Source organism: Bos javanicus, chromosome 4, assembly GCF_032452875.1.
Source record: "Bos javanicus breed banteng chromosome 4, ARS-OSU_banteng_1.0, whole genome shotgun sequence".
In the NCBI taxonomy this organism is placed as follows: domain Eukaryota; kingdom Metazoa; phylum Chordata; class Mammalia; order Artiodactyla; family Bovidae; genus Bos; species Bos javanicus.
In genome coordinates this window covers 113,516,791-113,527,553 of record NC_083871.1, presented here as the reverse complement: position 1 = coordinate 113,527,553, position 10,763 = coordinate 113,516,791, and the positions used below count along the sequence as shown (strand labels likewise).

The 10,763-nt window shown below is 54.8% G+C and overlaps 1 protein-coding gene across 6 annotated transcripts; it reads right to left on the bottom strand.

Moving 5' to 3' along the window:
* Nucleotides 1-1,220: 1,220 nt before the first annotated feature.
* Nucleotides 1,221-8,560, bottom strand: REPIN1 (replication initiator 1). 6 transcript variants are annotated; one of them, XM_061415069.1, is made up of 3 exons: nt 7,081-8,560; nt 5,549-5,746; nt 1,221-4,010 (listed from the first exon to the last, which is right to left on the bottom strand). In XM_061415069.1, the coding sequence occupies exons 2-3, from the start codon at nt 5,703-5,705 to the stop codon at nt 2,317-2,319; spliced, it is 1,851 nt and encodes a 616-aa protein (XP_061271053.1). In that variant the 5' UTR covers nt 5,706-5,746; nt 7,081-8,560; the 3' UTR covers nt 1,221-2,316. The 6 variants fall into 6 exon arrangements, with proteins under 6 accessions (XP_061271053.1, XP_061271054.1, XP_061271055.1 ...); XM_061415070.1 differs by lacking the exon at nt 7,081-8,560 and adding an exon at nt 6,981-6,999; XM_061415071.1 differs by lacking the exon at nt 7,081-8,560 and adding an exon at nt 4,556-4,694 and having other exon boundaries at nt 5,549-5,631.
* Nucleotides 8,561-10,763: the final 2,203 nt, after the last annotated feature.

Sequence of the window (10,763 nt, the reverse complement as noted above, 5' to 3'; positions counted from 1 at the left end):
CAGTCATGTGCCTGTTCAGTCACGAGAGCACTCCGTCGAGTCCAGCTCTTAGAAACCCCAGGTACTGTAGCCCACCAGGCTCCTCTGTCCGTGGAATTCTCCAGGGAAGAAATACTGGAGTGGGTTGCCATTTCCTTCTCCAGGGGATCTTCCTGACTCAGGGATGGAATGTGCATCTCTTGCACCTTCTGTATTGGCAGGCAGATTCTTTACCACTGGTACCACCTGAGCTCCCTTAAAAAGACATATTTAGGTGGGGCTTTCTTGAGTCATGTTCCTAGGTCATTTGAGAGATCATTTGCCCTCCATGACACAGGTTTTGAAGTGGGCCCATAACCCCATAAACCTCTAAAAAACTTTGAAGCTGTCTGCTTCCATCCTACGCATTTAGAACCCACCCCACCCCACATCCATCTCTCTCTATTCAAATTCACAATCTGTGTATAGGAATAGGTCCTCCCAGACTTAGGCCTCTTAGGGGTAAGATTGGGTCTTATTTTTGTAAACTCCCAGTTTCCACTGCATCAAGCACACTACAGATATTTAATACTTGTCTACACCAAAAGCAGCAGCACTGCATTTGTCTAATAAACACGCAGTGGTGGACAACTGCATGGTTTTCGGGTTGAACAGACCCGGGTTTGAATTGCTTCTGGTGATGAATGGTTATATGACCTTGAGCAAATGTTTTCATCTGGAAAGAAAAAAAAAAGCGAGTACCTATTGAACTCTAAGTTGTTAGATAATTTAGGTAAACTTCTTTCCAAGGTGCCAGTCATACAAACAAATGGTGGTTGCACCCGACTCTGTGCTAGGTGCTGGAAATCTATGTAGAAACTAGTGAGACAGTCAGAAGAGCCTGTCAAAAACAGGCACTCAAATGCATGTGAAACAACCAGTGCAGTGAAGCATACCTTGTAACAGACATGAGCATTCCTTCAGGCCAGCCAGGGAGGCGCATCAGGACAGCAGCAAGTCAGACCTTCTCTCCCAGATGACTGACACTGAGTTGGGCTGACCTGACCCCACACAAGGCTGGACTCCTAGAGTCCACTTGCTGGGGGTGCCTCACCCTAGATCGGGGCGGGGGTTACAGCTAGGGGTAGTAGAGAAGCTTGAATCCAGGCTTCACCCATCCCAGCCCCTGGTGGTGTGGAACAGCCGTCCCTCCCTCCATTTCCACAGCTCCCCAGGACAAAGGAACACTTACAGCCACCAGCTCTAAAACCAGATCTTTATTCTCTAGTTGGAAAAGGAGGGTTAAGTGGTTGTGTTTAGTTCCAGAGAACAAGGCCCAACAGTAGAAATTACAGGGAAGCGGACTTCATTCATTATAAGGAAGAATTTCTAACAATTAGAATTATCCTACAATAGAACCAGGGCCTCAGGAGATTCCCTGTCACCTAAGTGTTCAAGCAGAGTTTGGGGATCCACACGCTAGAATGCTGGAAGGGAAACTCACCCCCACCTCCCATCAGCTGGCCTTCTGTTAGCAATGGGGCAGTCCTCCCCACAACGTGCTGAGCTCTGAAGGGAGTGAAGGCAGGCTGGGGTGTACGGACAAAAGCCCTAACACGGGGCGGCTGACAGCCATGGGATTGCTCTAAGTGCTGGGAGGGTGGTTGGATGAAGGCAGTCGCAGCGTGGGAAGATGCTCTGGGGGGGCGAGTGGGGGGGGGGGGGGTGGTGCGGAACTGATCTTTCGGGAGAGGAAGGGGAGCCAGGGCACTAACAGTAGACGGGTCTCTCCAAATCTGGGTGCCTGTGCAGCGGCAGGAGCGAGGGGCCGGGCTGGGGCAGGCTGGAGGAGCTCGGCTTTGCCTCCCAGGACTGGAAAAGACCCAGGTGCTGCCCAACAAGGCCGGCAGGTTCTGCCAGGTGTGTCCAGCTGCTCCACTGATCCTCCCGGGCATTCATTCACTAAGGGCTGAACCACACCTACTTGCAAAAAAAAAAAACAAAACAACGAGCCGAAGGAACTCATAAGAAGAGATGGGACGTTAAGGCGTTAACACCAGAGGGGTCCTCCTGTCCACTGGTGGCCCCTCCGGCCAGAGGGCTCTAAAGGGTGGGTGGAGCTGCTATTGCTACTTTTCTAGGGCACAGGATAGTCGGGACCGAACCTTAGCAAACACCAGCGGGAGGCCGGGGTCCCTGCTCTGCAAGTGGACTCCCTGATTACAGCGGGGGACCTCCCTCCCTAATGGGGCCGGCTCACCCCACCTCGCCACCCCCCTGGCCGACAGCAGCAGCAGAGGGCACAGTGTGAACGACGCCCGGGCCCGCCCTCCCTCGGCCTCTGCCGCCCCGGCCCGCTCAGACGTCGTGCTTTTTCTGGTGGGCCAGGAGCTTCCCCTCGTCGTCAAAGGTCTGGCCACAGATGGCGCAGCAGAAGGCGCCGTCCCGGATGTGGCTCTTGCGGTGGGTGATGAGGTTGGACTTCTGGCTAAAGCTGCGGTCGCAGTCCGGGCAGGCGTAGGGGCGCTCGCCCGTGTGGATGCGCCGGTGGGACACCAGGTTGGACTTCTGGCTGAACGCCTTGCCGCACTCGGGGCAGACGTACGGCTTCTCGCCGGTGTGGATGCGCCGATGCGCGGCCAGGTAGGGCTTGTGGCGGAAGGCCTTTCCGCAGTCCGGGCACACGAAGGGCCTCTCGGGCGCATGGTCGCGCCGGTGGGCGGCCAGGTGGCTCCCCTGGGAGAAGCGGCGCCCGCACTCCTCGCACGCGAAGGGCCGCTCGCCCGAGTGCACCCGGGAGTGCGCCACCAGGTGCGTCTTCTTGCCGAAATGCTTGCCGCACTCGGCGCACGCGAAGGGGCGCTCGCCGCCGTGCTGCCGCTGGTGCGCGCGCAGGAAGCGCTCCAGCCGGAAGCCCCGCCCACAGTCGGCGCAGGTGTGGAGAGAGGGTGGGGCCTCGGCCGCGGCGCTTGGCTGCCCGGGCCCCACCGGGACCTCGGCGGGCTCGGGGGCCGGCTCCGGAGGGGGCTCCGGGGTGCGCTCGGGGGCGCTGGCGGGCGGCTGGGGCCCGCCCTGCGCGGACCCCTCGGAGCGCTTGTGGATCTTGCTGTGCGACAGCAGGTTGGGCTTGTGGCGGAAGCGGCGGCCACACTCGGTGCACGGGTACGGCTTCTCGCCCGTGTGGATGCGCCGGTGCGAGGTCAGGTAGGGCTTATTGGTGAAGCGCTTCCCGCACTCGGGGCACTGGTGCGGGCGCTCGCCCGTGTGCACGCGGCGGTGAGCGATCAGGTTGGGCTTGTGGCGGAAGCGCTTGCCGCAGCAGGCACACTGGAACGGGCGGTCGACGGCGTCCCCGCCCGGCCGGGGCGCGGTCACCGCCGGGCGCCCCCGGGGCCGCGGCCCCAGGGCCTTGGCCGCTGCCTCCTCCAGCGCCTCGGCCACGTGGACCCGCTTGTGTGTCACCAGCTGGTCCCACTGGGCGAAGCTGCGGCCACAGTTGCCGCAGATGAAGGGCCGGGCCTCAGGGGCCGGGGGGTGGCAGCGCCGCGAATGGGCCCGCAGCTGCTTTCTCCGCCAGAAGCGTCTCTCGCAGGCGGGACAGGCGATGGGCCGCTTCGCCGCCGAGTGGGCCCGCAGGTGCAGAACCAGGGCCACCCAGCCTCGGAAGCTCTGCCCGCAGAGGTGGCAGGCAAAGCCCTGGTCTGGGGTGGCGGCGGCATGGACCTGGCAGTGCAGTGCCAAGAAAGGGGCGTGGCGGAAGCGGCGGCCGCACTCGGGACAGGGCCGGGGCAGGCGGGCCTGGCAGCGCCGGGCATGAAGCCAGAGGGCCACCCAGCCAGGGAAGTGCCTCCGACAGTGGGCACAGCGATGGGCCCGACCTAGGGCCTGGCCTCCGGACTGGGCCGCGGCGGTGCCTCGAGACCTTAGCCCCTGGGGCTCCTTCTCCAGGGTCTGGGGTGACTCCTGGGAGGGCCCGGAAAGGAGCCGGGGCTGGGCCGGGCCCATGGCCACGGGGCCCCTGCAGCGACGTTCCAGCATCGGTTCTGCCTCTGCTGAGGGTGGAAAGGCACAGTTACGCTGGAGAACCACACAACCTTCCCCCCCACCAGCCCCTCCCAGCGGACCCAAGAGGAGCCTGCCCCCTCCACTCCTCCAGACCTGGAATTAGGACCACTAGACTACTCTTCTGCTTCCTCCTATTATGTTATTTCCATCTTGGGTTTCTAGAAAGCATTTCAAGTAAATCTGCTGTTATGTCTTTACTGGCCCTGGAAACGACTAGAAGGAAGAACCCTGACCCTTCTTGGAATCACCCTCCGGCATGGAGTAAACACGCCAGGGCTGGCTACACAAAGATTGCTGCCTTGAAGTGAAGTCGCTCAGTCGTGCCCGACTCTTTGCGACCACATGGATAGTAGCCTGCACCAAGCTCCTCCTTCCATGGGATTTTCAAGGCAAGAAGTACTGGAGTGGGTTGCCATTTCCTTCTCTAGGGAATCTTCCCAACCCAGGGATCGAACGCAGGGCTCTCACATTGTAGACAGACGCTTTACCGTCTGAGCCACCAGGGAAGTCGGATTGCTGCCTTGGGACTCACCAAAACACGCAGTCACCTCCCCCTTCAGCGCTTTATATGCTTTCCCAAGTGCTTCCCTCTCCTTGTTTCTATTTGCTCTTGTCACATCTGAGCTTCGCAGCAACTCAGTGAGGCTGGTCAAGAGATACGAACTCCCTGTCTGATGGATGAAGCCACTGTTAGGCACGACAGGGTGACAGGACTTGCCCTGGGGGCACAGAGTAAACCTACGGCAGAACCCGGACAAGACCTCCAATCTAATCCCGATTTAGGGAAGGCACTTTGATCTCCCTAGCCTCAGCCTCCCACGGCCAGGAGAGCCAGTGAGAACGGCCCCTTCTCGGGAGCAGGAGAGAGCTCCGGATGCTACTGCCAGCCCAGCGCGATGCCAGGCCACTGCCTGCCCAGACTGTGCCCGCATTCTGCCCGCCTGCCCTCCGCCCCCGCACGTGATGAGGACACTGCAGGAAGGAGAGGCTCTTGAATCCAAAGAACACCCACAGCTTGCTGCCCTCGGGGGTGAGCCTGCCTCGCTGCCTTCCCTCGGGGGACTGGGATTACTGGGGCAAGGAAAGGGAAGGAGATTGTAATCTCTGTCCCCTGTCCCGGCCTGCCCCAGCCCCGCCAGAGGCTGCCCCATGGGCAGCTCTTCCAGAGCGGGGAGAACCCAGACTCCTGCAGGGGAGTCTCCTACACTCACTGCCAGATGGGGTGGTGAGGAGACTCCTAAGGGACCTTCACTGCTTATTCACAAGTTACCCCGAAGTTCCCCCGAACCTGTACTCGTCTCCAGGAGCACAGACATGACTCATTCCCAGCGGCCAGACTGAGCCCTGGGAAGACTCCCAGGATGTGATGAACGTGAAACTTCCCCCCTCTCCCCCGTCCCCGGCCCCCCTTCTCCCCGCTCCACCGCCCCCCACCCCACCCCCCCATCCCCCACCCCCCACCCCGCAGCGGGGCACTGGGGCCACGAAATGGTGCGAGAAGCCAACAAAGAAGGCCACACTCTACCCTGGAGGCTGTGGAGCTGGAGATGAGGCTTGGCCCAGCTCCTCCTGGGGCTGTTCCCGGGGATACTTCTGCGGCTGGAGCGCCTGCTTCGGCCCACACTCGGGTAGCCCCCGGATGTCAGCGAAAACTGCAGCAGTAAAGACACCCCTACCCCCATGGCAGAGCTCAGACCTCCGGCGGCAGAGAGGCCAGCCTTACCTGCGGGGAGGGGAGAGGACGCGTGCATGAGGCTCAGGGCTCCCCGAGGGAAGTCATCTTTGTGTCCTCGGCAGCCACGGCCCCCTCCCCCACCCCGGCACCCCGCCGGGCAGAGTGACCTCAGTGGCCATAGATTAATAACTGAACGTGCCCCCTACACCAAGGAAGCCCGGGGCTGCGTTGGAGGCTCACTTCCTCCCCCGGTAAGGTCACAGCACGAACTGTCCATAATAATGGCCAATGGCCCCCGGGCCGAGGGCAGGAACTCTGAAATCCCCGCTGGCTCCCCTTCCCCCACCCTCCTCCCGACAGGAATTCCAGGCCGGGTTCCCAGGGGGGGCTGCCAGGCGTGCTCCTGTGACGAGGACTCGGGCAGAGTCCCCTGCCGCGTCCCAGGTGGCAGAGGGCCGTGCAGACCCCCACCTTTTTGTATTCGAGCCTGTGCTTTGGCCCCCTCCGCCCCCCCCCCACCCCCGTCCACGTTCGCGGACACACGGTTCCGCGCTCCCCGAAGGGGGCCCCCCTCTCTGGTCCCCACGCAGAGCGCGGCTCGCGGAGCCTGCGCGCAGGTGCGCGGACTCGCCCCCGGACTCGGTCCAGCAGTGCACCCCCCCGCCCCAACACAGCGCGCACCCGGTCACGCGCCCCGCAGGTAGGGCCGCCCCCCACCCCCCGCCACCACCACCACCACCACCACCACGGGCCCGCGTGGAACCCCGCGCCCTGCCCGGGACGAACCTCTCCGGCGGGGAGCACGGAGGCGCGTCGCGCGTCCATGAGGCCCGAGACCGGCGCCGGCCGCGCTCGCCACCCCGCCGCGGCGACAGCAGCAGGTTCGGGTTCACCACCGCCAGGCCCGTGCCCAGCACCCCCACCCCCGCCCGCCCCGCCGGTTCCCAGCGCCACGTGACTACAGGAGCTGCCGAGGGTCAGTCGCGGGCTCGGGCCGGCGGCCGAGGCCGGAGGGCGGGGCGGGCCGCGGGGCCGGCCGCGCGGGGCCCCTCTCCCGCCCCCAGCGCCCCCTCGCGGGCCGCGCGGGGGCCCAGACTCCGTTGCCATGGCTACCACCGGCCGGATTTTTCCGGGACTGGCCCGGCTCAGGTTTCCCCGACCCTTTGTCCCTCCCGGCGAGCGCGCATCCCTGGGCGACCGCGTGGCCGGACCGCGGTCACTCGGCGAGACCCGGCCTCGCTGGCCTGAGCCTTGGCGAGGGCGCTCCTCGACCCCCACCCACCCGGTCGACCCCCTCCGCTTCTCCGGCCACCTGGACCTTTGGCCGCGCCGCAGAACACGAATAGCGCAGCGGCTGAGCCCGGGCTAGGGGCACGGCTGACCCGAGAAAGTCGGCTTCTGGGTAGTTCAGAGCTGGAAAAAAGGAAAGGCCCGATGGGATGAACTTTGAAAACGGGCTGCCCTCGCTTCAGAAATCAACCGAGCGCAGGCTCCCCGGCTTCCGTGCCTGCGGGACCCGGGGCGCGGGCGGTCCTGGCACCCGGGGCGCTGCGCTTGGAAACACACCGCATCCCAAGGGCGAGTGCGGAGGCAGGTGCGAGTCTGCGTCCCTGACTCACCGTCTAGCAGGTGGCCTTGGCTTTCCCAGCGAAACACTTACTGGGTTTTCTAGACTTGGACAGTTTCACGTAGTCTTATGCTTTTCAACACGGGCAACTTTATAATTGTACAATTTTTTAAAAACTTTATTTTGTATTGGGGAGTGTAGCTGATTAACAAGGTTGTGACAGTTTCAGGTGGACAGCAGAGACTTAGCCGTACGCATACACGTATCCGTTCTGTACAATTATTGTTTAAAACACAAAGTCTGTTGCATTAATAGGATATAAAATATGCAGATTTCTCATACTTACCGCATACATTTACATTAAATGTAATGTAAAATGTCAGTTACATTTAATGCCTTGGTATGTATCACCATCAGGAATCCTTTTGGATATGAGTTTGAGCAAACTCCAGGAAATAGTGGAAGACAGAGAAGCCTGTCATGCTAGAGTCGGACACGACTTAGCGACTGAACAACATACGCATCATCGGGCATTTTTTCTAGGTTTATCTATGCTGTTTGAGGTTGGGGTAATGCCTTACAAAGATGTATTCTGCCTTTTCCGCTTAACAATGTTGTGAATTTAAAATAAAATATTATTTTATAACAAGATTCTTAATTGCAACATGACTGCATATACATTTTCTACTTTTCTGTATCATGGATTCATATTTTATTGCAGATGCCTGATTTAAAAATTCTAGAAGTGGGGAACTGGCAGGTCAAAGGCAAAGTATATTTTTCAAACGTTTTCTAAACTATCTTCGAGAAAAATTTATTGGTTTTATTATGAGAAATGCCCCCTTTTCCATATCCTTGAAAATACAGGCTGTTTTTTCAAATTTAAAGTTGTTCTTTCTCGTTGTTTTGAATGTTGCTTCTTAAATTACTAGCTAACTGGCTTGTTTTTCGTGTAGTTATTTATTAACTGTATTTTCTCTTTTGTGAATTTGCTTATGTCCCTTTGCCCACTTTTCTGTTTGTTCATTTTAAAAAGTTGGGAAATTGACTCCTGGGTATATATCTGGAAATAATTCAAAAAGATACATGCATCTCAATGTTCATAGCAGCATTATTTACAATAGCCACGATAGGGAAGCATCCTAAGTGTCCTCCAACAGACAAAAAAGATAAAGAAGTTGTGGTGTACATAAATAATGGAATACTGCTCAGCCTTAAAAGAATGAAATGTTACCCTTTGCCACAATGTGAATGGACCTGGAGGATATTATGCTTAGTGAAATAAATCAAACAGAGAAAACCAAATACTGTTATGTTATCATTTATAAGTTAAATCTAAAACATAAGATAAAAGAACCTACTGAATATAACAAAAAAGAAACTTACTCACACATACAGAGAGCAAACTTGTGGCTACCAATAAAGAGAGGGAAGGAGGGAGGAGCAAGATAAGGGTAGATATACTACAGAGATATGAATAAGCTACAAGGATACATTGTATCCTTTATTTTATTTCATATAAGATCACAGGGAATATACCAAATATTTTATAATAACTATAAATGGAGTATAAATTATAAAAATTTTGAATCACTATGCTGTATACCTGAAACTAATATGATATGGTAAATCAATACCTCAAAAAAAAAGTTGGGAAATTGGTTTTATTTCACTTTGTTTGGGGGTGGAGGGCACTGCTTTTAAAGTAAAAGGCTTCTATGGTTTCTGCCTTATATTTAGAGAGACCACACCACCCCTCCCCAAATCCAATTTTATATTTGTATTTTTATGACAGAAAATGTTTTAATATCTATTAGTGTAAGTACTCCCCTTATACACAGATTTCCTTTTTCTCCCCAAAACTTTCTTAGCTAAAATGACTCATTTATCGCTTCTCCTTTTGAGATGGTCCACACTTTGTCTCTGGAGTGTGTTTCTCTCTCCATAAATCCACTTCTTACCTGAATAAATAAATAAATAAAAATCACTCATTTATTCTTCTAAATAAACTTTAGAATTTCCTGTCAATATTTAACATTTTTTCTTGTCATTATTAAAAAAAAACCCAGATGAAGAGATTTAAGATTCATGTCCCTCCATTTTTCCAGGCTTTATTTTACCTCTCATAGTCGTTTTCTATTTGCTGATTAAATAGTGTAACTTTTATACTTATCCTATACACAATTTGGGGAAGGCAATGGCACCCCACTCCAGTACTCTTGCCTGGAAAATCCCATGGATGGAGGAGCCTGGAAGGCTGCAGTCCATGGGGTCGCCGAGGGTCAGACACAACTGAGCAACTTCACTTTCACGCATTGGAGAAGGAAATGGCAACCCACTCCAGTGTTCTTGCCTGGAGAATCCCAGGGACGGAGGAGCCTGGTGGGCTGCCATCTATGGGGTCGCATAGAGTCGGACACGACTGAAGTGACTTAGCAGCATACAAAATTTACAAATATGAAAAAATTCTGTCAGAAACTTTGTCAGAGTTTTAAGGTTCAGAAAATATGGTAGAATGGATATTGTAGCATGTAAGCCAAGTTTGATGATTATAGAAGAATGGATTTTTCTATGCGTGCAATCAGAAAATACTTGAGTTTTTACTGAAATACTTACTGTGTGTTACTTGCTCAGTCATGTCCGACTCTTTGTGACCCCATGGACTATAGCCTGCCAGGCTCCATGGAATTCTGCAGGCAAGAATACTAGAGTAGGTAGCCACTTCCTTCTCCAGGGCATCTTCCCTGACCCAGGGATTGAACCCAGGTCTCCCACACTGGAGGCAGATTCTTTACCATCTGAGCGACCAGGGACCCTAAAATGCTTAATAATAATAGTTAATATTATTGGGCAGAATAGAAGACAGAAATGGTACAGACCTAACAAAAGCAGAAGATATTAGGAAGAGGTGGCAAGAATACACAGGAGAACTATACGAAAAAGATCTTCATGATGCAATAACCACAATGATGTGAACACTCACCTAGAGCCAGACATCTTGGAATGCGAAGTCAAGGGGACCTTAGGAAGCATCACTATGAACAAAGCTAGTGGAGGTGATGGAATTCCAGCTGAGCTCTTTCAAATCCTAAAAGATGATGCTGGGAAAGTGCTGCACTCAATATACAAGCAAATTTGAAAAACTCAGCAGTGGCCACAAGACTGGAAAAGATCAGTTTTAATTCCAATCCCAAAGAAGGGCAATGCCAAAAAGTGTTCAAACAACCACACAACTGCACTCATTTGACATGCTAGCAAAGTAATGTTCAAAATTCCCCAAGCTAGGCTCAATAGTACATGAACCAAGAATTTCCAGATGTTCAAGAGTTGGACTATAAAGAAAGCTAAGCAGCAAAGAATTGATGCTTTTGAATTGTGGTGTTGGAGAAGCCTCTAGAGAGTCCCTTGGACTGCAAGGAGATCAAACCCGTCAATCCTAAAGAAAATGAGTTCTGAATATTCATGGGAAGGACTGATGCTGAAGCTCCAATACTTTGG